Genomic DNA, 26,129 nt, shown 5'->3' on the forward strand with positions numbered 1-26,129 from the left:
TCCCAACCAACCACCTGCCCGCCTTCCTCCCCAGCCAGCGCAGCCCCGCATCACTCACTCAACGGCGACGGCAGCTCCTTCCTGGCCCAACTGAAGTGCACCCGGCATATAAGACAACCCCCCCCCACTTGGAGGTATGTTTTTTGGGCCAAAAAAGTCATCTTATACGCTGGCAAATACAGTATATATTGCACAGTGGTTTCTGGAAATGGGGAAATTACTTGGAATTATTAAGTGAAGCTCTGTATTTGCAACTTTGCGAATGCTCCCCTTTGCAAGATACCATTGTGATGATGAAACAGAGTTTTACTCTTATGATGAGATATTAAAGCAATTATAGAATTTCCCTAATGCATTTGATGTGTAAGTTTGTCAGCGGTCATCACAACTTATGTTTCAATATTCACCTGCTACAGTTGCTTTTGTCCTTTCAAACATCCTTAACTAACATCTTCCTCTGATAATTGTCATGAATCTTTTTCTGCGTTGGTTGAATTCATTCTCTCTGGCACAGGGAGTAAGCAAGTCCTAATAAATCTGCATCTAAACTTTTCTTTCTTTCTTTCCTTCCAGAGCAAGGTTTATAGATCAGGAAAGTGCACTCATAGTGAACACAAATTTATTAAGTGTAGAAGAAAACTTCAGCATGAGTTAAAGCCTGAGATAAATGTGAGTAAAATGCTTCTTTTAGCTCTATCTTGTTCTTAGCATCACAGAACTATTTGGCTAATCAAGGAAACAATCAGAAAGAAGAACTGCATTACACACTTTAAGTACTGGGTATTTTTTATTATATAATGGCAATTACAAACGAAGTGCAATAGCATGAAAATTTTATTTAATTGAAACTTTTGTACAACTTCGCTATTAATACATCTAAAAGGAATGGCAACACAGTTACACTTACACCTTGAGATAAGAATAAGAAAAATCACTGATCTACATTTTGTCTTATCCCAATAGACTTGCCATACAAGTGTCATGCTTTCCAATGTGGAATGTGTGACACTAGTATAATAATACTTTAAAAAGTTATTACAGTGTTTATGCTTTGCTAGCCAACTGGCTCATATGTCTGTCTTTCCCTTAAATTACTAATTTCTGAGACAGGCTGCACAGCTTCCCCAGCTGAAATAGTAGCTTTGAGGAATTTCATTTCACTGTTATACTTGCTCAGTTAGTCTACTAATAAATATGCTATCTGTGAAGCCTCAGGATTTTAAAAAAAGGCACTGGACAAGGAAACAACAGTTTCTATTCAAATGGACTGCTCTACAGTTGAACATACAAGGCATCTAGTCATAGAAAAAGAGGGAGAAAAATATTACATTACTGTTGAGCACACTGAGTTTCAGAACCTTGTTTAGAAGACATATGTATTAAAGGGTAAGTTTTCTTTTTGCCTTTCTTCTCACATTTACTTGTCTCTTCAGCTCCGCCATGAGTGTTTTCTTCTGTCTTTATTCGAGGGTCAGACCTACAGGTAAAGCAACCACTCTAGTTTCACTTTTAAAACTTGAACAATGTAAACTTTGGCGTTTAAGATGCTACTGAAAATATGATAAATCCCGTGAAATGCTGCAAGTTCCTAATTACTTTTTTACTACCATCCTTAGCAGTTATACCATATTATGCCAAAAAGCAAGAGGCAGACATACAAAAAGTGACATAGATGTGATTATTTACTCCGAACAAACATTAGATGTCAGTAAGCTGGAAGGTTTGTATTTATTTGCCCAATACAATTTGCCAAGTGACTATTCAAACACACCCAGCTAACACTTGCTGGATATTTCAGGTACAAAAGTAAGAAATATGTTTTAATCTGGCTAGTTTTGAGAGGGTACTGAAAAGGATGATTATACTATTCCACATGAAACTCTCTGATGCATGAATGTTACATTAAACTTCTGAATATCACTCACTTTTGGCAAATCAGAATTGCCTCTCAAGTAAACAGCAGAAAACTCTAGTAAAGCAGAGGAGATAAGCCAATTCTTTTCCATATAAATCATCACATTCTACTGACAAGTACTATGCTGTGTAGACAGGTAATATTAATAGTGACTGAAATAATGCCCTAGAAACTGCAAAGGCTAGTAGTGGTTATAGACTATTTACAAGAACAAAGGAAAGTAAAGATGCAAAACTATAAGAAAGCTCTGCTATATATTCAAGAGGAAAGATTTTCAAGATTTTAAAGAGGAAACTGCATGCTCCAGGAAAGATCTTTGAATAGACAGAGCTGAGAACCAAGGGTCACATGTAAGCAATGCTGAGATACTGGCAGCATTTTTCCTTTGCTAATGATGAACAGAGAAGGAAAGGAAGAGAAAATTAAGCTGCTTTTCTGCTGAAATGGGAGGGGAATAACCCTTCTGCACTTAGAGATGATCAGAAGAATTAGTTGGCTGACTTTATTTATTTATTTATACCCCGCCTATCTGGTTACTACGACCACTCTAGGCGGCTTACAACACAAAATATAAAACATATACAGTGGTGTCTCGCTTAACGAGTGCCCCGTTTAACGACGAATCCGCATACCGATGAAAATTTTGCCATGGCTTTTGCCATCGCATTGCGATGTTCTCTATAGGGAAAAATCGCTTTGCAATGATGGCTCCCCCCCATCGCAAATGCCCCATTTTGCACAGCTTGCGATGGGGGGGAAGCGATCGTCCCAGAAAAGAGCCGGGAGCCATCTTCCCCGCTCCAGCCCCTCCCCGCCTTACAGCTGATCCGCGGTGCTCTTTGAAACTTCCGCAGCAATTAAATAGGCAGGGAAAATGCACTGGGGAAGCCTCTGAAAGCAGCGCTTTGCCGGGGTGGGGGTGTGTGGGGGTGGGAGTGGGGTGGCAGGGACAGGCCTGCCCCCCGCCACCCCGTGCCCCCCCATGGCAAAGCACCGCTTTCAGAGGTGCATTTTCACTGCTGAAAAAAGCCCCAGGAGGCTTCCAAAAGCGGCGTGAGGGGGGGCGGGCCTGCCCCTACCACACCTCCACCCAGGCAAAGCGCGGCTTTCAGAGGCTTCCCCAGTGTGTTTTCCCTGCCTATTTAGCTGCTGCGGAAGCTTCAAAGAGCACCGCGAATCAGCTGTAAGGTGGGGAGGGGGAGAGGCTGGAGCAGGGAACCTGGCAAAATGGCCACCCGCTGTGTTTTGGCCCGGATTCCTCACTTACCGGGCAGCGAAAATGGCGGCCGGATAGAGGATTCACCGCATAGCGGTGAGTTTTTCCCCAATAGGAACGTATTAAACGGAGTTTAATGCATTGCTATGGGTTTCCCCACACACACATAGCGATGTTTCCAGATAGCAACGTTAATCCTGCAACGGATTAACGTCGCTATGTGGGGCACCACTGCATATATAAAATAATTTACACAATTAAAAATTTTTTCTACAAGATGGAAGACAGAATAAATCATAACAGAAAAGGAGGGGAAGAAAATTAGGAATTAACTGGGGGGGAGGCCTGCCTAAACATCCATGTTTTCAGTTGATTCTTAAAAATACCCAGCGAGGGAGCCGCGCAAATCTCAGGAGGCAAGTTGCTCCAGAGGCAAGGAGCCACTGCCGAGAAGGCCTGGTTTCTTGTTTTTCCTTCCGGGCCTCCCTCAGCGTCAGGCTCCTCAGCCTCACCTCCTAACTCACGCGAGTGACACGGGTAGAACTGTGTGGGAGTAAGCATTCTGCCAAGTATCGAGGCCCTAAACCGTTTAGGGCTTTAAATGTAAGCATCAGAACTTTGAAGTCAACACGGAACCGAATGGGCAGGTACAGGTTGCTGTCCTCTGAAGATGCCGGCCACAGAGACTGGCGAAACGTCAGGAAGAACAACCTTCAGAACATGGCCAAAAAGCCCGAAAAACCCAGAACAACCATTAGATCCCGGCCATGAAAGCCTTCGCGAATATGTAGGTAAGGACATTGTGAACAGAGATGGACTCACAAATGATGTGAAATATTATAGGAGTTTAATAGTAGAAGTTAGCATACTCAAACATTAACTTTTCTTTAAGCTAATCCACACTAACATTTTCAATTTAGCTAAAATTTAGCTATGCATGCCATTGCAATAACCTCAGTCTTTACAGATGCAGTTTAAAATTTAAGCTGGGCTCTTCCTGGTTCCATTTCCTCCGAAGCAAACACATTTAGCATTTTTAACCACCTGTCCTTTCTCATTTCAAAATTTTACCCTCACAATGAATGAGTAGCTATATACGAAATGGACATTAAATAGGAGAAATCCTTAACCACAACCTCAATAACTAACCTTCGTTAAAATGGATTTTTAAAAACTCAATAAAGGAAATTCAGACTTAATATCAGAAAGAATTTGTTGATAGTAAGAGCTGTCTGACAATGCACCAGGCTACCTTAGAATGTGGTGGATTCTCCCTTACTGGAGATTTTTAAACACATGTCAGATGCTCTTCTTTCAGCATGCTTTAAAAGAACAAAAAGGAAAACAAGCTTCACCTCACACAGAGAGTCAACCAAACTTCATGACTAGAATTATTGTTTTCATATGACGTCATGACTTCTCATACGCTACTCAACACTCTTTCTTTAAATTAATTCCATCTTTGCATTTTCCCTCTCTGTTCTCTAATCTGAACCCTGAAGGTCTATCTTCCATCTCATGAGTCACATACCCAATCGCTGACTTCACATATCTATCATCAATTTGATTTTCTTCTTAAGTCTTACCACACCTCAGCCCCCCGTCTACATGCTTCATCTTTTTTTGCCACTCCAGGTCCTTTACAATCTGTAACACAGGATTGCCTTAAATTTACCTTGTCATGACTATATGAGAAATCATACAAATGATTTTTGCACTTCATAGGCTGTCATGAGACCAGGTCCTTAATTACTTGCAGGTGTGAGACCAGGGCATGACAGCATGTGACAGACATGCCACAAAATAGCTCTCACTGCATCTGCAATTCCCCTTATACGATTGGTGACCCCAAAAGACTACTAACCTGCTCTTTATTTTTAAAAATGTAAATAGCAGGTTTTTCAAAGAGTGATTAGGCTAACTGTAGATAATCAGAACAGTATTTTATCTAGTTAGCCTCTAAACTGAATCAATCTATATTTATCAGGTCTGTTGTGTTAAAAACTATTTGACTATATAAATCAATTTGACTATTTCAAAATATGAATAAACCTGCCTACCTGAGATGGACATTCCATGTTAGCCTAATGAAAATAAAATGCTTACTCAGTAAGAAAAACATCTTACTCTTACCTTCCCATCACAGTACAGTGGTGCCTCGACTTTGAAACTTAATTGATTCCAGAACTCTGGTCATAAATCGAAATGGTCATAAGTCGAAGCACCATTTCTGTGAGAAATGCACTGAAATGCAATTAATTCATTCCGGCCGAAGAAAAAAATCACAAAAAAATCCCCACACTGCAAGACCCATCAGAAACGCGATTAATCCGTTCCAGCCAAAGGGGAGGGGGGGGGAAGCAAACAAAGCCTGCAAGACCCTTCGGAAATGCAAAAAAAACCCAACAAAAAACAAAAAACAAAAAACAAAATACCAAGCACAAAGCAAACAAACTGTCCAAAACCCTTCGGAAATGCAAAAATAAAAAAAGGGAAGCAAAGAGCAAATAAACCATGCAAGACCCAACTGAAATGGGGGGGGGGACCCAAAAAGCAAACAAACCCTGCAAGACCCATTGGAAATGGGGAAAAAAAACAAAAGCAAACAAACCCTGCAAGACCCATCACAGCACAGAAACATAATCCCACCATGCAGCCCAAAACCATGCTGCAAAACCCACCCAGAACAGTTTTTAAAAAGTAGGAAGCAGCATATTGCCAGGCAGTCCAAAGCCTCCTCTCATCGGACACTCTCTAGCTGTTGGGGCGAAAGAGCTACAAAGAAGCAGCCTCTTCGCCACCAATGGTTAGCAATTTGAATTCCCCGCCTTTTTCCCCTGCCTTTTTCTGGTTGTAACTCGAAGCTCCGGTCGCAAGTAGAAGCAAAATTTTGCAGCCTGAGCTGGTCGTAATTCAAAATGGTCATATCTCGGGACATTCGTAAGTCGAGGCACCACTGTATTGGCTTTGTGTTCACTACTTTGTTTTTGTAACAATGAGGGTAGACCAAAGTGAAGGGAAAGAGAAAGGAGGGGGAAAATGGGAAGAATATGCAACAGTTTCAGATCATATATTCACATAGGAAAATAATGTTCCCTCTATAGGAAGGCTGGAAAAGTTTTGACCCCAACTTTCAGCAATCCCAAGCAGCACAGCCAGAAGCAAGATGCCCTTCCCTGCTCTGTGAGTTAAAAAAGAAAAGTTTGAAACTATAAACAGCACAACAAAGAGAAAAAAGCTATGAAAAGCAGAAAGCATAGATAGGGTCCATATAAATAAACAATGTTGTTTTTTTTGCCATCACTTAACAGATGTTCAAGTTGCACTGATGTGAACTAAATTTGAAGTCAGCATTTTTTGCTGTGTTAAATACAGCAGTGCTGGCCTATCTACGGTATTAGTATCTGCTGATCCACTTATCCACTGGCTGAAAATACTAAACAACCCCCCCATGAATACCCATTTACAGTATGTTCATTTCCAGGATGTATTTACCTAAGGTGTCCACTCAAGGGGGCCACAGACCACACAACATATAGCATACAATACTTTCATGTTTTTCAGCATCTGCCCCGGGGGGGGGGTTGAATTGATCCTCCATGGATACTGCTGTCCTACTGTAAGCACTTTAAGATGCCTGGATTTCAATAAATTTATACTGTTCCACAAATATTTTACCAGAATCCCATAGTATCAGCCATTCAGGATGTGTTGCTGAATTACATGTTCATGCTTCTACGACTCTCTTTACAACGTTGTGGATGAGCTACAGCTTCCATATTAAAGCAAACTAATACTCAGGCCTTTTATTATATCACCAATTGTTGTTGCTGTTATAAATAGACTTTTTGTTTCTCAGCTTTTAACTATTATTGTATATTTCGTATTTCTTAGCATTGCTGCTGTTTGGGGACAGGTCAAAGGACCAAGCCTAAAAATCAGGAGTCAAATCCAAATAATCTGGAAAAATGTTCGCAAAATCTTTTTTGCAACAAATTAGCGGCTCGTGACCAAAACTGGGCTCACAACCCAGGGTGCAATTTCAGATAGCCGCTCAAGGGTCACTCAGCCTTCCATCCTTCTGAGGCTGGTAAAATGAGTACCCAGCTCGCTGGGGCAGGGGGTAGCAGTGTAGCCTGCATAATTAATTTGTAAACCACCCAGAAAGTGCTTAAGCTATATAAGCATATGATGCTTTGGTTTTTTAAATTTTTGTACTCAAGGTTTTTGGAACAACTATGCTTGCTGAAATTAATACGGGGAGGAATATTATCTGATTTTGCTTCCATATTCATTTACCTAATTTACTTGATGTTTGGTACTTCGCAATTTTTGTACAGTGGTGCCTCGCTTAACGAGCGCACCATTTAACTATGAAGCCGCATAGCGACCCGTTTTTTGCGATCGCTAATGCGATCGCATTGCGATGTTTAGATAGGCTAAACATCTCATTGCGATGTTTAGAAAACAGCTGATCGGCGGTTCCAAAATGGCCGCCGGATCAGCGAAATGGCCACCCGCAGTGTTCTCGCGCTCTGCCCTTGCTTACCGGGCAGCGAAAATGGCGGCTGGATGGGGGAATCTTCGCTTATTGGCAGGTTTTTCCCCAATAGGAACGCATTAAACAGAGTTTAATGCGTTCCTATGGGGTTCCCCCCCGCATAGCAACAAATCCGGATAGCGACGTTAATCCTGGAACGGATTAACGTCGCTATGCGGGGCACCGCTGTACTTCTGAGGGACAGCTCTGTACATGTCTTTGTAGTATACTGACAGAAGTTAGTGTTACCACGATGATGACGACGACTACTACTAATAAATATTTACTGCTGAACTGTCTACCTCATTTTATTCCACTGTAGAACTGCCAGTATGGCTTCAACAATTCTAGCTCTGATTGGGATTTGCTAAAGTACTACAAATGGTCTTGAGACAAAACAGTATACAGAACATTATTCTAGGGTTATACATCAATTTTAAAAAACTGAAACATCAAGGTTACTTGTCATTTTAGTGCATTAGTGTTCATATGCGGGGGGGGGGAGGAGGGACATTACTATCTCCTTATTCTCCCTGCATGTTACTGGTTTCAGCATTACTTGTAACATGTTGCTTCCAAGCTTAGGAGCAAGCATAATTATACCCATTAGGCAAAGGGTGTTTGGACTGCAGATTCCATAATCGTTGATTCTGGGACTTCCATCTGACATACAGACACCTAAAGGTGGGTCACCTGTTAGAAAGGCCTATGCTAGAAGGCTCTGTGGCCTAGCGCCACCTAGCTTCCCCTTCAGAAAGGAAGTTGCCCCACAGCTAGCTGGGAGCTTCCTTTCTGAACTTGAAGCTTATACAGTGGACCCTCTACTTACAGAATTAATCCGTATTGGAACGGTGGCTGCAGGTTGAAAAGTCTGTAGGTAGAGTCTCCATTGACCTACAATGCATTGAAAACCGACTAATCCCGTAACTGGCCGTTTTTGTTCCATTTTGGTTTTTTTCTGGTCTGTACGTCGATTCTCCGGCTGCAAATCGAACCTCAATTTTGCAGCCAGAGAAGTCTGTAACTCGAAAAGTCTGAAACTCGAGGGTCCACTGTACCAAGCTAGGCCACAAAATCTCCCACCTTAGGCATTTTTCCAGATAAGCTACATTTAGGTGTCCATAGGTGTCTGCATGTCAGGTGGAGCTCTCAGAATGGGAGAATTATGGGATCTGTAGTCCATACAATCCAAAATCCCATGCCTAATATCTATGTCTATGCACGCAGAAGAAAAAACCCAAACATAGCATTTTCACTGACTTAAGAACAACCAAATGCAGAGAGCACATCTACAACCATTATTCTGTTCACCATCTTCCAAGGCAACTCTTTTTTTAACTTCTACATGATCACTCCTTTTTTTACCATTATGCAAAGTAACATATCCAGCCATACTTCTTTCTTTTTAATAAGTTGCTATTATGAGTAGATGCACAAAATTTTATTTTGTGTGCCTTTGTCAGTTTTTATAGGAAGGCAATCATCAGTACAGTAGCATTGTGACTGACTAGTAATAAGGTGTGGCCTGTATTACCCATCTATCCAATAATATCTGCTGACTCAGGAATGGTAAATACTGTCAGTAGTCTAACCATGAAATCTGTAGTAGAAAAAAAAAGTGGTGGTACCTCATCATACTATACATCTAATGCTAATTTTCTCAAGAGCTTTGACACAAAACTCATACTTCAAATAGAAAATATAACGATGTGCATGTCTGGAAGAAGGGAGAATAAATAATAAGTAAAATAGACTTTACTCTTGGCAGTTCCAGTATTCCTGCACAGGAAGAAAAGGTTAATAAGTGAGCCCTTCCCTACTGATTTCATTTTTTTACTATGCATACATTTGTTAAAAGCTTGCGTCATTTAATTCATTTGTAAAACTAGAATACTGTTTTCCATCCTGCATTTACCAATTGAATAGCAGTTTTTAGCTGCCACTGCCATCTTACGCTGTAACGCATGCTAATTTAGAAATAAGCATGAAAGCACAATACAGTGATTAATACAATTATTAATGCAGACAGAAAATATAGTAAAAGCACTAGATTATAACAGTGATTTTTAAAAGTAAAAGAAATCTTTTAGCTGTAAAGGTGATTGAAGTCCATGATTTACAAGTCCTTTTTATTCTTTGTTAGCTTGGCTTTTTTAAACAGTTTTGGAAATTTCAAAATAGGCAGCTGAAGCTGGGGGATCACACTGCATGCAATACTGAGAAAGTAAATGAAGAAGTGGATAGCAAAGTTCATGCAGCGAAAAAAGAAAGATGCAGGTCTGTGCTGATTACCTTGCACATACATATTAGAAGACACTGACCTGGTACCAAGGGGAGCTCCAAAATCATTCCCATCTTTCTTGTTTATAGCTGTCCTCTCAAATTCTTCCTCCTTGATTTTAACTCTCTTTCTTCCAGGCTGAGAATACTTCTCTTCCATTGCTGGAGCAGGAACTAAGTTCATTGACAATGCTTGAAGAGTAGTTTTCAGAGAAGCTTTACTTTGGTTTGTATCTTCCTTATTTTGAGACAGCAAGCAGGATGTTTCACATTCTGAGGGCACTCTGCTGTTTAAGCTGTCTGCTGGAGCCTTCTTGAGACTAACTGAGTCTTTCATTAACTCTAGGAGGCAAAACAGAAACCCTGCTAGAGATCTGCTCTAATAATGAGTGCACCCATTATAAACAGCAAAGTGTGACTAATTCCAGAAAGGCCAGAAACAATCTTGTAAGAGTAAGGGAAACTCGATATACATTGAGGCCAGCACAGACTGCAGATAGCCAAACTGTGTATTTGCCTATCTGAGCTTATGAGCTTCACTGAAGACAATGCTCAGTATGTTCATGAGTCATTTTATCACTTTAAAATACAGTGGTGCCTTGCATAGCGATCGCTCGCATAGCGACGAAATCGCTTTGCAATGGACTTTTTGCCATCACAAGAGCGATTGCTTTGCGATGGCCCCTATGGGGAAAATTCGCTTTGCGATGATCGCGGGGAAGCGATCATCGCAAAGCACCCATTTTTGGGATGATCGCAGGGAAGCGCTTCCCCGCGATCATCTCAAACCCCACCAATCAGCTGTGCTTCGTCTCTCTCTCTCTCTCCACCCCTCACAGCTCCAACCTCGGCCGGGAGACTGACAGCCTCGGCAGGAAGACTGAGGCACCACCGCGCCACCCTGGCCGAGAAAGACCCTCTGCCCAGGCTTAAGGTTGCTGCAGACGCAGAGGGTCTTTCTCAGCCAGGGTGGCGGTGCCTCAGTCTCCCTGCCGAGGCTGGAGCTGCGAGGGGTGGAGAGACACAGAGAGAGCCGAAGCACAGCTGATCGGCGGGGCTTTGGGATGATCACGGGGAAGCGATCATCACAAAGCCCCACCGATCAGCTGGCTGAAAATGGGAGCTTTGCGATAATCACTTCCCCACGATCATTGCAAAGCCCCCATTTTTGCACAGCTGATCGGCGGTTCCAAAATGGCGGCCGCTGTTTTGCCTCGCTTTAGAGGCACCCAAAATGGCCGCTGCTATGGAGGAATTTCACTTAAGGTTAGTTTCTAAGCCCATAGGAACATATTAAACACGTTTTAATATGTTCCTATGGGCTTTTTTAAATCGCTTAGCGATTAAATCACTTAGTGACGTTTTTCCTGGATTAACATCGCTAAGTGAGGCACCACTGTATCCCATACTGAAAGGGCAATAAAACTATCAAACAAATATGACTTTACTCATGGTTATCATACAAAATACAGATTAAGTACAGGACAATCCCCATTTTTTACAAAACTTTTAGAATTGCTCCAATATTACTTTCACAGTAAAGTATGCACACAAACAAAAGTTTGCTAGGGAGAAACAGCAATTTATTTATTTATTATTCAATTTCTACCTCACCCCTCTAGACAGACTCTACTCGGGGCGGCTTACAACAGTTATAAAATGTCATAAAAATAGTCATCAAAACAATCACGTAATTAAATCAACAAATTTAAAAGTTAAAGATGGGAAAAAGGAAAACTAAAGAGAAAAAAATCAAGTGTTGGCTGGAGGGAAGGCCTGCCTAAAGAGCCAAGTATTTAACTGACAATTTACCTTCAGGCTCATATTTGATTTTCAATTCATCAACTAACACACGCAAATTTATGGTCTCGCTCTGAGAAGCCTCAAGCTGTCTTTCACTTGCAAAAAGTTTCCGCTCCATTTCCAAGACTCGCTGACTTTCAAACAAAGCCTTCATCCGCTGTAAAGACAACTCACTCTTCAAATTTTCTATTTCTTTACTGCCAAATAAGGTTAAAAAAAGTTTAAGTATAAAAGACATAGCTGCAAAAACATTAATTCCTTAGGTCTCTTATCACTTCAGGTGTGAACTCTCTAAATTTCATAGTTCAGTTTTAGTACTTGTGAATGAATCCATTTTTCCTACCACCACATGTATACAATCTTCAGATAAGCCAGTAAAACTGTTAATATAAGAGTCTCCAAAGTACAGCCCGCGGGCCACATCTGGCTTGCCTTGCTGTTTTATCCAGCCCGGTCCCTTCAGCCCATTCATGCATGTGCAAGAGTGTGTTCGTTCAAAAATGTTGAAAATATCCAGTGTGGCACTCACGGCCAAAAGTTTGGAGACCCATGGTTTAATAGATGCCAGAAAGCAAATGGGACTCGCAGCTCAGTCTAGTATTCACCAAACACAATATATTGTATACAACATATACAAAATGTTTATTTAGAAAAGGAAGGCATCTTTACACAATGATAGTTTACCAAACATGGAACACATATAGGCCATAGGGAATAGTGGGAAGGAACAACTCAACTCAGTCTAGATCCTATGCTCAGTAGAGTTACCATGGATCCCTGAGCCTGATTCAGAAATGAACGTCAACGGTTCATAAAGGAGACTTTTAAAAGAAGAGAGAATCTTGCAAGGATCCAGCACCATGATGTACATACTATTTATCAAAAATGTTAGAAGATATTCCAAATGTAACCCTGTGTTAACAGGAATCCTACATGCATTTGTGGATGACAGGTACAGGGAGACTATTAAAGCAGCTATTTCTATTTTTCACACTGCCTTGTTTCTGATGATCTTCTTTTCATTTTTACTTTTCTTTGACGACAGCATGGGTTATAATTAGATTACACAGGGGCAAGTAAGTGCTGGTGTTTCAGAACCATGGAATCACCCTGCATGTTAATTGGTGGTGCACCCGAATATTATGTCTCACAGTAACTAAAAAATGTTATGCGGACAAACAATTTCCTTTTTATATGTCAAATAAGGAGCACTTGCTTCAGCATGGGCTATGACCTGCCCATGATAAAGCAGAAGAAACTTGTCAACCCAAACAAGACTGTATTCAGACTTGAACTAGGCAAATATATTAGTAAATATGCTCCAGATAAGACTGAAAATTTGCATACTACAATCTGAAGTAACAAAACTTACTCTGAATTCTCAAGTTTCATCTGAAGTAAATCTGTATAATAGCCATCCTCAAATTCTACACATTCTGAAGTGTTAGAAACTTTCAGTTCCCTTGAATTTTCAGATGCTGTCTGGGGAGGCAATTAAAACAGAAAAACCAAAGCCATGTACATTTGATCATTGCAGTATTTTGGGCCTAAATATTAATGGCAAAAAGAAACAGATAATTAGAATTATGACAGGAAAAACAGGTGGTTAGTAGCACAATATTACAGAAGATTGACTGCCATAAAAGGGAGCAATGCCCTAGATGCTATGAAACACAAACATCCAGTGAGCTGGTTGCAATTGTTACTATGGAATTAAGCTAGAAAAGAAGATATATCCATTCATTTTTCTAGAATCACTAAACCAAGTTCTCATATCCACTTGGCCTGCATATTGCCTAAGCCCCTGAAAGTAAGTAGCAAAGGCTATGTAACTCTCACCAAATACAGGGAATGTTCTAAAACAGCTACCCTCATCAAACATGCTTTCCTCTGCCCAGAACTTCCCAAAGTTAAGGCTGACAATACAGATCCAGAGTGAGCGCTTTAAGCAGGACTACCCAAAAATGCAAGTGGAATATCATATCTAATGTTGCCTAGAATCTTTTCTTAGAACTAATCACAACCTATTGAAACACATCAGAAATGACATACACTTGAATCAAGGATAGAGACGCATTCCCTGCACTATTCTCTTCAATACAAATCCTGAGAGATGCAATACTACATTTCCATGGGCAAGCCAGTTTATTCAGATTACATAGTTCATGCTTACTGTGTAATGTTTTCAAATCCAATTATATGTCATTCCTTACATCATTTGCCAATAAGTTTGGCGGGGGGAAAAAGAAGTGTCTATACACATACCGTAGACTTTTCTAGTTGCTTCACTTTCATTAGAAGTTCTTCTATTTCTCCATTCTTTTGCTGAAGCATGCTTTGCAAACGTTCCAGCTGATCATGTTCTCCATGTGAACCTTTCATTCGTAACAGTGTGGCCATCTGTAGCTACAAGCCATATTAGATGTTGAGCCATCATTTTTACAAAAGCTCCACTACAGCAGGGGTCCCCAATCTTACCCCGCGGACCAGCTGGCACTAATGCGCACGCACACATCCTTGTGTGCATGTGCAAACAGTGGCGCAGCGTTCACACGGGTGCGCTGGAGCACACGCACATTCGCAAGTCAGCTGAGCGGGGAGTCTGTCTGCGACCTGGTCCGGCTCAGGCCACAGATCGGCACCAGGCCGCAGACTGGGGGTTGGGGACCTCTGCACTACCGTATACATTCAACCAAGCCTTTGAAATTAAATAGGGTCCAGAGAACAGTGAAACTAGTTCTGTGAATCAAAGGGATTTCCAAACTTGAAGTGTGCCACTTTGTAAAATGCTTTGAAAACCAATGTTTTGTTTCAAAAGCATTTTGTGATATAACACAGAGTTCAGCATTTACAATAATCAAAACTGATGATTTACATTGATCAAAGATTCGTATCATGGAATGCCTCCAATTTTTTTGACCAGTCTCCTCCATCCTGCCAAGCCCTGCCTCCTTCCATGTCTTGCAAATGGTCTACTAGTAGCTGCTGGTAAATTTTGCAGTGGACCATCCTTCACAGCCCTCAACTGCATACCAAGAATAGTGATATGGACTTTTATGCTAGTGAACTGAAGCACAGCATCAGCAAAATCCAAGATAAGGACCAAGAATTATACTGCCTGTCAGCAGCATGTGCCCCCACCCCATTCTACAGCCCCTAATTCCTGCAGCTGATGCAGGGGTGGAGGGAGGAGACCAAAAATACAATAAAAAGAAATAAGCTGACTATTATCTATTATAGTATGAACAGCAATTCTTTGTTACAACTGCTTCAATGGCCCATTTCTGGAACAATTCAAAAGCCTGATGATGACCTGTAAAGCCCTGTCTGGCATGGACAAGATATTTCACAGGAGATTATCTCCTCATATAAGCCTGCCCGGGTCTTAAGACCTTTCTTTTTTCCTGTGACCTTCACAGACATTATTGATGAGGGCACAAGAGAGCGCCTTCTAGGCAGCTACTACCAAACCCAAGAGAATTCCCTTCTAAGGTAGCCTATACTGATAACTGCCATGTCCTTTCACCAGCAGGTGAAGGCATTTTTATATAGGCAGGCCACTGACTGATGAGGAATGATTTTTTTTTAAATGAGTGAAGCATATACATTTTTGTTGTGTTTTTAATGGCTTTAAGACCACGTTTTAGTGTGATAATCTATTGGGTTTCAATACTGCAGTTTATCAGGGTTTTTTTTTAAATGAGCTTTGTTTTTTAAAATGCACATTGTAGGCAACCTTGGGTCATCTAAAGGAAAAGGTGGGATAGAAAATAAGTAAGTAGAATTTTTAAAAATTGTAAATTTTGTTTACATTGAAAGAGCTATATTCTTAGTTCATTAATTATAGTCTCTTCTGCAGGAAACTTTGAATTCACCATACCTTCAATCTCTGAAGCTGTTCTCTTGTGAAAGAATATTGCTTTTGTAACAACTGGTATTTTACTTTCATACTGATTAGTTGGTGTTCCGTTTCTGCTCTACGGTCCTCCACCTATACCACATTAACAACAAACATTGTTCAAGTTGGTTCACATATTACTTAAGATTTCATCCATTTTGAAATTAACAGTAAGTCAAAATAATTTCAATGAAAAGCTACAGATAACTGCAAATGAGTATGATTATATACCTTGAAAACAATCTGGTATGATAGTAATACAAAATCAGTCATATATCTCCACATTAACCACTATATTAGAAAAGCTTCTCTGCCAAGGAAAAAAGTAGTACTTGCTAGTTCACTACTAAAACAATTAGGTTCCAGGAATTCAGGCAGAAAATTTCCCTATGAACTATTTTAAATTAACACTTTTTGGTTCAGTACATTTTGGAGATTACATAGTACTATCCAATATTTATTTCCCTTCACGGAATGCGGCCTTGTCATGGCAAAAGGGCTTAAATAATTCAGAGAAGCTATGAGCTATACCGTGTAGGGACACCCAAGATGGACAGGTGGAGAGTTCTGACTAAACATAATCCAACTGGAGCAGGAAATGGCAAGCCACTCCAGTATCTTTGCCAAGAAAGTTCCATGGACAGAAACAAAAGGCTGAAAGATATGACACTGGAAGAACAGCCCCTCAGGTCGGAAGGCGTCCAACATGCTACTGAGGAAGAGCGGAGGACAAGGATAAGTAGCTCCAGAGCTAATGAAGTGGTTGGGCCAAAGCCGAAAGGATGCTCAGCTGCAGACATGCCTGGAAGTCAAAGGAAAGTCGGATGTTGCAAAGAAAAATACTGCACAGGAACCTGGAATGTAACATCTATGAACCTTGGGAAGCCGGATGAAGTCAAACAGGAGATCGCAAGAATAAACATTGACATCCTGGGCGTCAGTGAACTAAAATGGATGGGAATGGGTGAATTTAATTCAGACGATTATCATATCTACTATTGTGGGCAAGAATCCATAGAAGAAATGGAGTAGCCCTCACAGAATGGGAAAAGTTGTCCTGGGATATCGTCTCAAAAATGAGAGAATGAATTCAATACAAATCCAAGGCAGACCTTTCAACATCACAGTCATCCAAGTTTATGCACCAACCATCGAAGCGGAAGAGGCTGAAATTGACCAATTCTATGAAGATTTACCACACCTTCTAGAACTGACACCAAAGAAATATGTTCTTCTCATTCTAGGGGATTGGAATGCTAAAATAGGGAGTCAGGAGTTAAAAGGAACAAAAGATAAGTTTGACCCTGGAGTTCAAAACGAAGCAGGGCAAAAGCTAATAGAGTTTTGTCAAGAGAACAAGCTGGTCATCACAAACACTCTTTTCCAACAACACAAGAGGTGGCTACACATGGACATCACCAGATGGGCAATACCGAAATCAGATTGATTATATTCTCTGCGGCCAAAAATGGAGAAGCTCTAAACAGTCAGCAAAAACAAGACCTGGAGCTGACTGTGGCTCTGATCACAAGCTGCTTATAGCAAAGCTCAAGCTTAAACTGAAGAAAGTAGGAAAAACCACTGGGCTAGTCAGGTATAATCTAAACCAACTCCCTTATGAATAAACAGTGGAAGTGAAGAACAGATTTAAGGAACTCGATTTGGTGGACAGAGTGCCTGAAGAATCACGGATGGAGGCTCGTAACACTGTAAGGAGGCAGCAAGAAAAAACATCCCAAAAAAAGGAAATGCAAGGAAGCAAAGTGGTTGTCCAACGAGGCCTTACAAATACAGAGATGCCTTGCAAGATGGGACAAAAAAAACTCGCAAGACAAATAGTATTGGTGATGGGGTTGATGACTCGCAAAATGAATATTCCTATGGCCATGCTTCGCAAGACGAATGTATTCCGTTTTTTGTTCCTGCCTCATGTTTGTTGATTTTTAAATGTTTTTCTATGATGTTAAAAAAGTTAAAGTTTTTTTATTGAAATTTTTGATATAATCTGCACAATATGCATGGCTTTAAAGAGCACTTAATAAACTCTTTGTAAACACAATTTTGACTTTGTTCTGACTTTTTTTGCCCATAAGAACGCATTAATTAGATTTCAATGCATTCCTATGGGAAAACGCGTTTCGCAAGACAAATTTTTCACAAGACGACATTAACTGCAGAACGAATTAAATGCGTCTTGTGAGGCACCACTGTAGCAGAGAAAAGAAAGGAAACAAATAGCAAGGGAAATAGGGAAACTTACAGAAAATTGAATGCAGACTTCCAAGGAATAGCAAGGAGAGACAAGAGGGCCTTCTTAAATGAACAGTGCAAAGATATAGAGGAAAAGAATAGAAAAGGAAAAACCAGAGATCTGTTCCAGAAAATTGGAGCTATTAAAGGATCATTTTGTGCAAAGATGGACATGATAAAGGACAAAAATGGTAGGGACCTCACAAAAGCAGAAGACATCAAGAAGAGGTGGCAAGGATACACAGAGGAATTAATCCAGAAAGATCTGGATGTTCCAGATAACCCAGATAGTGCAGTGGTTGACCTTGAGGCAAACATGCTGGAGACTTAAGTCAAGTGGGCCTTAGAAAGCACGGCTAACAACAAGGCCAGTGGAGGTGATGGCATTTCAGTTGAACTAATTAAAATCTTAAAAGATGGAGCTGTTAATGTGCTACACTCAATATGCCAGCAAGTTTGGAAAACTCAGCAGGGGCCAGAGGATTGGAAAAGATCAGTCTACACCCCAATCCCAGAGAAGGGCAGTGCCAAAGAATGCTCCAACTACCGTACATATGCACTCATTTCACATGCTAGTAAGGTTATGCTCAAAATCCTACAAGGTAGGTTTCAGCAGTGTGTGGATCGAGAACTCCCAGGAGTACAAGCGGGATTTCGAAGGGGCAGAGGAACTAGAGACCAAATTGCTAACATGCGCTGGATTATGGAGAAAACCAGAGAGTTCCAGAAAACATCTACTACTGCTTCATTGACTATGCAAAAGCCTTTGACTGTGAGGATACAGCAAACTATGGCAAGTCCTTAAAGAAATGGGAGTGCCTGACCAACTTATCTATCTCCTGAGAAATCTATATGTGAGACAGGAAGCAACAGTTAGATAGTTAGAACTGGACATGGAACAGCTGATTGGTTCAAAATTGGGAAAGGAGTACGACAAGGCTGTATATTGTCCCCCAGCTTATTTAACTTATATGCAGAATACATCATGCGGAAGGCTGGACTGGATGAATCCCAAGCCGGAATTAAGACTGCCGGAAGAAATATTAACAACCTCAGATATGCAGATGATGCCACTCTGATGGCAGAAAGTGAGGAGGAATTAAAGGACCTCTTAATGAGGGTGAAAGAGGAGAGCACAAAAAATGATCTGAAGCTCAAAATAAAAAAAAATGCAAGATCATGGCCACTGGTCCCATCACCTCCTGGCAAAGGGAAGGGGACGTTATGGAGGTAGTGACAGATTTTACTTTCCTGGGCTCCATGATCACTGCAGATGGTGACAGCAGCCACAAAATTAAAAGATCTCTGCTTCTTGGGAGGAAAGCGATGACAAACCTTGACAGCATCATAAAAAGCCAAGACATCACCTTGCCGATAAAAGTCCACATAGTCAAAGCTATGGTTTTTCCAGTAGCGATGAATGGAAGTGAGAGCTGGACCATAAGGAAAGCTGACCGCTGAAGAATTGATACTTTTGAACGGTGGTGCTGGAAGAGACTCTTGAGAGTCCCCTGGACTGCAAGGAGAACAAATCTATCTATTCTGAAGGAAATCAACCCTGCGTGCTCACTGGAAGGTCAGATCCTGAAGCTGAGCCTGCAATACTTTGGCCATCTCATGAGAAAAGAAGACTCCCTGGAAAAGACCCTGATGTTGGGAAAGTGTGAAGGCAAGAGGAGAAGGGGATGACAGAGAACGAGATGGTTGTACAGTGTCATTAAAGCTATCAACATGAATTTAACCCAACTCCGGGAGGCAGTGGAAGACAGGAGGACCTGGCGTGGTCTGGTCCATGGGGTCACAAAAGATCGGACACAACTTAATGATTAAACAACAATCCATTATCTATTAGTGTGTTTACAATAATATTAAATGGGACTGTTAAGTTTCTGTTGTCTTAATTGTGATTTTACAACAGTATTTATCTACTAGTTTTAATATTATATTTTTTCATTTTTTTAATACGCTAATACTTTACTGATCCTAGCTTTTAATACTGTTTAATACTGTAAGCCACTTTAGATCCTTTTTGGGAGAAAGATAGTGTATACACATTTCAAATAAATAAATACATACATAAAGCCACACATGGATTAATCAATTAAACACCTGTATTTGCTGGGGCAGTTCACACTCAGTCATCCTTTAGCAATAAGTAGTTGTTCATAGCACTGTTGAATTCCTAGCAAGGGTCTGAGTGTTCTAATTTCAGAGAAATCCTGCAGATCCGACATTCAGAGTAGCATGGGAAATTCCTCAAAATGAGAATTTTTCTTCACTTTGATTTGATGCTAGGTACACATTTTGAATTATCCCTGTTCTGCTACATGTACTGATACTAAAAGAATGTTAATTAGTAACATGCGGGTATTGAAAGTAGAAAAGGCTTCCATTCCTGTCCTACCTTCTCCATGAGAGCAGGTATGCATCAAATTCAGCCCTGATGTGACACAATGAAGCATCAGCCTCAGTTGTTGTGGCTCAGGTCACTATTTATTGATAGGATTCAACAAGGGTATTGGTCACATAACCCCTCTTCAGACCCCAATACCCTTCTGTTGCTTTACCCTCAAAGAATTAGGTCTCTTTGGTTAGAAAGGCTTGTTTTTCTACCTTAAGGAGACATCCAAGATGCCAAATTTGGGGAGCTTCATTTCCCTTTAAGCAGCAATAGATGGTCTCCTCTTCTTGTGTTGTTAACAGTCTTTATTAGTCCCTATCCTTGCCACCCCACTATCCAAGCCAGCAATGTTTCTGACCTCAACCCACTGCAGGGCAACTGGCTCTCCAGGCAGCACTATCAATGAATTGTATTGCAGGCTACACAGCAACCAGCATCCTCACTGGGATTCCAGCAGTGCTCACAGTGGAGGAAGAAACCATGAGGGTTATTGGCTTCCATATTGACTAACAGGTACCTGACATAGCATATCATTACTCACACATACTTCATTTGGAATTACTTTAACAAATTTATAAGTTTCTGAAATACTATGATGATTTCTGAATAGATCAATCCGGAAAGGATGTACTATGATTATAAATATACTAGAATGTTGTTATCATCATCATCATCATCATCATGTGCCATCAAGTAAATTCTGACTATTCTCGGGATTTTCCAGTACCTTTCTCTGAGTGTGCAGCTCGCCCAAGGCCACACAAGCTGGCTCTACTCACAAGAGGCACAGTGGGGAATCAAACTCCCACACTTTAGCTCTGCATCCTAAACCACTGAGCTATCCAGCCAGGCTAGAATGTTATTAATCAATACATATTTAAATATAAGTTACATGTATATAAATAGTTCAAATAAATTGATCAGTTCTTTAACTGAACAGAAGTGTTTCACGTAAGAAATGTCTTTGCTAGAATTTACTGGCATACATTCTTTTGGTTAGCAATAAGGACATTACCTCAGCAAACAAAGAATTGCCTTTACTGGAAGGATCCAGGGTTTGCCGCAGTGCATGGTCAAGCTGCATCTGAAGGTCTTTGTTTGCCTCCCGAGCTTTCTAAATATAAGTTTACAAAGATCATTAGGTGTCCACAATACTGTCACAAATAAATACATGTTACAATAAGACAACCGTTTACTATACATGCTTGTTGCTTCACTGCTTTTGCTTTCACATTTTTATCTCCTATTTTTATCTATAAGCTTATCTATTACTGTTGCTACATATCACAAAATCCTACATTTCTCACTATCTGAAATAGAAGAACAATTTCAGTATGTCTATGGGTCATAAAGTTTCACTGAGGAACCGGATGGTGTCATCATCCAGCACAGCTAGTATTTAAATGAACTGAAAGCTTAATATCCCCATTTTTAGTTGAAAGACTCCCTCGGGCTCCCTTCTGCCCTGAAGAAGCCTTTGGGAAGCTTGGTATGGGTGGTGGCGGCAGCGTTTTCATAGTAAAAAAATTGCTACTGGTGGGACCAGGAGAGCCAGCAGTTATTTTTCTTTTGGTTTTTTGCTATTAAGGGTTCCTCTCCACCTCCCAAGGCTATCAAGAGCTTCTTCAAAGCAATAGCAAGCCCTGGGGAGCCTCAAAATCTGAAATAGGGGGATAGAAAACATTCATTTCATTTCAATTAAATACTACCAACACTGGATGATGACACCCCTGACTCCTAAAAATAACTTTATGTCAACAGGGTTTTGGCCCATTAGTTATTCAAGATGTTTGAGCTAAAGTGTTTCTTTAACAAGTGTCTACCAGTTACTTTTAGCACTCTTATTCATTCATTCATTCATTCATACAATTTTTACCCCGCCCCTCTAGACAACATCTACTCAGGGTGGCTTCATTCAGTTAGCAAAGGCAACTATTAAGATAACAAGATATAGACTTCACACCTACAAGTATCTGGTCCACAGAATCAAACTGAAATATATCCCCAACAGGAGGAGTCAAGGACACGCTTGAAGAGCTTGGTTTTAAAGAAATTCCAAAAATACGTCCTGCAATCTTGTTCCAGAAAGGTTTTGTCCATCTTGTTCTCCAAGCTGTAGCCACCCTTTATTTAAGCCAAGCACTTCAAGCTACTCTGTTATATGACCCTGACAGTATTCTGAATAGTCTAACTTGTACCACAGAACTTCAACAAGTCATCTCGAATTATGCCAAAGGTTTTAGGAGAAAGCAAGCCACATTACTATTTATAAATAAATAAATCTACATATCACTGCTACAAACAGTAGGACAATACTTTACCTCTAATGCATTGCAATAGGACACAAGATCTTTCTCTCTCTCTTCTTTCTCTTCTTCAAGACGTGACACACGATTAGTCAGATTGCTATTTCCAAGTTCTAGCTGTTCTTTGCTGTACTGGAGATCACGTACCTTATCCTCAAGATCTCTCTGCCACAGAAAAATATACTATAATGAACATGCTTTTTCTAACATTTTTTCTGTACAGAAAGAAAATGCAGCCAGGAGCACAGATCTGCATATCAATTACTGTTTTCTGTAATGCTAAATAATGATAAGCTACAGGTCAGTTTACAACCCCAGCATTCTGTACTGAAAATATTGCTCTCACTAGTTACTCTGTATATGGTGTATGAACAGAGATACCAGATAATTACTACCCTGTTTCCCTGAAATTAAGACCTAACCTGAAAATAAGCCCTAGTTAAGTGAAAGCCATCACTGTGCAGCAACTAGAAGATGACACAACTGTATTTGAATAAACGTAGATTATTGTACATGAAAAAATAAAACATCCCCTGAAAATAAGCCCTACTGCTTTTTTGGGGAGCAAAAATTAATATAAGACTCTGTCTTATTTTCGGGGAAACACAGCATTAAATATTATACTCTAAATTTGCTGCATACCTTTGCCTGTTCAAGTGCCTGCAGCTCAAGCTGAAGACTGAGAACTTCTGAAGACATGGTTTCATGTACACGTTCTGACATTGCACGTAGTTCTTCTGATTTAGAAGCAATTACTTCCTTCAGATGGTCCACTTTGTGCTTCAGCTGTTTCTCACTAAGCAGTGCTTCATCTAGTTCTGATTTCAGTTTTTCCACCTTACAAACAGAATTATTTTCCAGAGGAAAAGAAAATGTGCTTTAGAACCCCTATTCAGATTTCCCAACTTATTTTTGCATTTAGCTGTGGAAAACTACTTTTAATACACACATCCAGTCTCTTTTCTATCATGCAACTTGAGGAAGCTTACAAAAGTAGACATCAATGATATCAGGAGGCTTAAACCAAACTGATATCAGTACACTTCTTACATTTCCCAAGGAAAACAGACAGGGAACAGAATGCAGTTTTGATGCCACTTTCTGAAGACACTCTGATTACCTTCAAGAAGCTGTAATTTCTTCACCTGCATATTTTCTTACAGTAAAATGAGAACAACCAGGGAGTTGCCAGAACTGGAGAGACTCTTTTCAATGCAAATGTATTTATAATCATCCTATATGTTAAATTCCAGATTGTTTTCCACCTAGGTTTACATCTAACCAAGACGTGCCAATTGTAGACAGATCATTTGTTCCTCAATTATCTACTAACTCAAGCACTTCTGAATTATGTAGTTTCAAGAATTAGGGCAGAAACTACATATCCCAGTTTGAGAATCCCAAACAAATAGATCTTCAGTTATACTGCTGTTTTACCATATACCATGTAAGTTATTAGGAAAGTAATAATTAACTACCCAGTGCAGAAGAAAACTGGAAACTACTCTAACTCAAAACAGCTTAATTGATAACTTAATTATGTCTAGAGCAGTGGCTCCCGACCCTTAATAACCTAGGTGCTCTTGGTCTACAATTCCAAGAAACCTTCAATAGTGGTGCTGACCAGGGTTTCTGGGAGTCCAAGAATATCTGGGCTACCCAAGGTTGGCAACCACTGGTCTAGAGGAGGGGTCCCCAACACCCCCCGCAGCCTGATGCCAGTCTGTGGCCTGCAACACACCTGCCCATGGATGCAGCACGCCCCCCGCAAGCACACGGGTGCCCTAGCCCCCCCCAACAGGTCCACAGTTCCAAAAAGGTTGGGGGCCGCTGGTCTAGAGCACTTTCACAGCAAGCATGATCCTCAAAATTTGTACACCCCATGTACGTATACTGCAAACCTTATTCTTAAATTCATTTATTTCTTGTCCATGTAGTCTTTCCAACTGTCCACGCAATGTATCTATTTGAATATTTTGCTGCTGTTTAAGAGTGTCATATTCAAGATTCAGAGTCCCCAGCATTCTGTTCTTCAGTTCCACTTCTCTCTGGAGTGTATACTTTTCTTGTTCAAAATTCTAGAAAAGAATATTTCAGAGACATTCACTGCAGGACAGAAAACATCCTGTCAGGTATATGTATAAGCCTCAGCAAGGGTCAAAAGGGGTCTGTCTACACTTGACATCAGGTAGTCCATCAGAGCTGTAAAAGGGGAGTCGAGTTCAAAATCTGCTGCACACATAGAAATATTTAACAGATTTAGTAATGACATACAAAAAAGCAATAAGGAATGCTAAACAGAATAGCAAAGTTATGCCACAAATTTATGTTGCCTAACTATAAATACAATTCATGGCATATAGCCTAAAAAAACTCAATTCACTGTAAGGTAGACAAAGGAGCATGAGACAAATATTCCATAAGGTGGCAGCAATTACTAAGGAATTAAATAGGTAGAAGATTGGTCTGACCTCTCCAAACCTGGCAATTATTTTATTTATTAGATTTTTATCCCGCCCTTCTAGACATATGCCTACTCAGGGCGGCTCACAATAAAATTATTCATAAAAACAATTAAAACAACAATTTACATTGACAATATTAGTATTAATCAAGGTGGAAAATAGGAAACAAAATATTAAGTAAGAAGTAAAAGTCAAGTATTGACAGGAGGGAAGGACTGCCTAAAGAGCCAAGTCTTTAATTGGCTCTTAAAAACACATAACGCGGGTGCCAGGGAGATCTCTGATGGCAGGTTATTCCAAAGCCAAGGTGCCACTGCCGAGAAGGCCCGGTTTCTTGTTCTTTCTTTCTGGGCCTCTCTCAGCGTCAGGCCCCTCAGCCGTCTTTCCTGGCTATAGCGAGTGACTGAGTAGATCTAGGTGAGAGAAGGCGTTCTGACAGGTATCGAGGTCCTAAACCGTTTAGGGCTTTATATGTCATAATTAACACTTTGAAATCATGTTTTTAAAAAATCATGTTTTTAAACATGAAATCATGTTTTATATACCTTATATGTTTTTAAATTTAATATTTTAAAAACGTATTCATGCTGCTATAGCAATAAAGGGAAGTGGGGGAAAAACTAAGTGGGAAAAAAACTTAAGGAAATGTTCACCTCTGTTATGCTGACAATTTCATTTTGCAGCTCATCTAGCCGATTCTGCAACAAGTTTTCGTTCTCTACCAGCTTTAAACCATATTGTGCTGCTTTTCTTCTTTCTTCCTCAGCTTCTCTGAGCTGACAACGAAGACGTGAAATTGTGTCTTCACTGGTCTCCATTTTCCTCAGCAGTTGTACACTATTTAAATAGCACAAATCTGAAAACCATTAAAGAAAAATTAAAGCTAGCACAGATTAAGTCATTTAATATTTTACTTGCTACAGCTATGATACATTTGTGGGGTTTATCAGAGACCAAGGCCATTAAGGCTACCCATGTCTTGTAGCTCTCTGAAACACAGAAGACAAACTATGGCCACCATAGCCTCATCTTGTGCACAACAAAGATCCATCAAC

General features: G+C 40.3%; 2 protein-coding genes across 2 annotated transcripts in view; both read right to left on the reverse strand.

Annotated features, from left to right (window-relative positions):
- DOCK2 (dedicator of cytokinesis 2) overlaps positions 1-10,108 on the reverse strand; it is a 386,088-nt gene extending 375,980 nt beyond the window's left edge. The window contains exon 1 of the mRNA XM_072990261.2: positions 9,993-10,108. Within this exon, the coding sequence (XP_072846362.2) occupies positions 9,993-10,026 (34 nt within the window). The 5' untranslated portion in view covers positions 10,027-10,108. The remainder of the gene's footprint in view (positions 1-9,992) is intronic.
- Positions 769-25,892, reverse strand: SPDL1 (spindle apparatus coiled-coil protein 1). The gene is made up of 11 exons (XM_072990263.2): positions 25,728-25,892; positions 24,511-24,687; positions 23,252-23,446; positions 22,625-22,774; positions 21,319-21,417; positions 15,635-15,745; positions 14,020-14,160; positions 13,127-13,236; positions 11,764-11,951; positions 9,993-10,293; positions 769-1,477 (listed from the first exon to the last, which is right to left on the reverse strand). Exons 1-11 carry the CDS (start codon positions 25,890-25,892, stop codon positions 1,330-1,332), a joined length of 1,785 nt encoding a protein of 594 aa, XP_072846364.2. The 3' UTR covers positions 769-1,329.
- Between the last annotated feature and the right edge of the window lie 237 nt (positions 25,893-26,129).

Source organism: Pogona vitticeps, chromosome 2 (assembly GCF_051106095.1).
Source record: "Pogona vitticeps strain Pit_001003342236 chromosome 2, PviZW2.1, whole genome shotgun sequence".
Lineage (NCBI taxonomy): Eukaryota > Metazoa > Chordata > Lepidosauria > Squamata > Agamidae > Pogona > Pogona vitticeps.

What these genes read in the sequence shown, in the direction of transcription:
- SPDL1 (XM_072990263.2), bottom strand. Translation starts at nt 25,892, where the DNA reads ATGGAGACCAGTGAAGACACAATTTCACGTCTTCGTTGTCAGCTCAGA. An exon ending in CCTATTGCAATGCATTAGAG is followed by an intron (nt 21,418 to 22,624) that starts GTAAAGTATTGT and finishes ACTTATATTTAG; the next exon opens with AAAGCTCGGGAGGCAAACAA. An exon ending in AACAGCTTCAGAGATTGAAG is followed by an intron (nt 14,161 to 15,634) that starts GTATGGTGAATT and finishes TATGGCTTGTAG; the next exon opens with CTACAGATGGCCACACTGTT.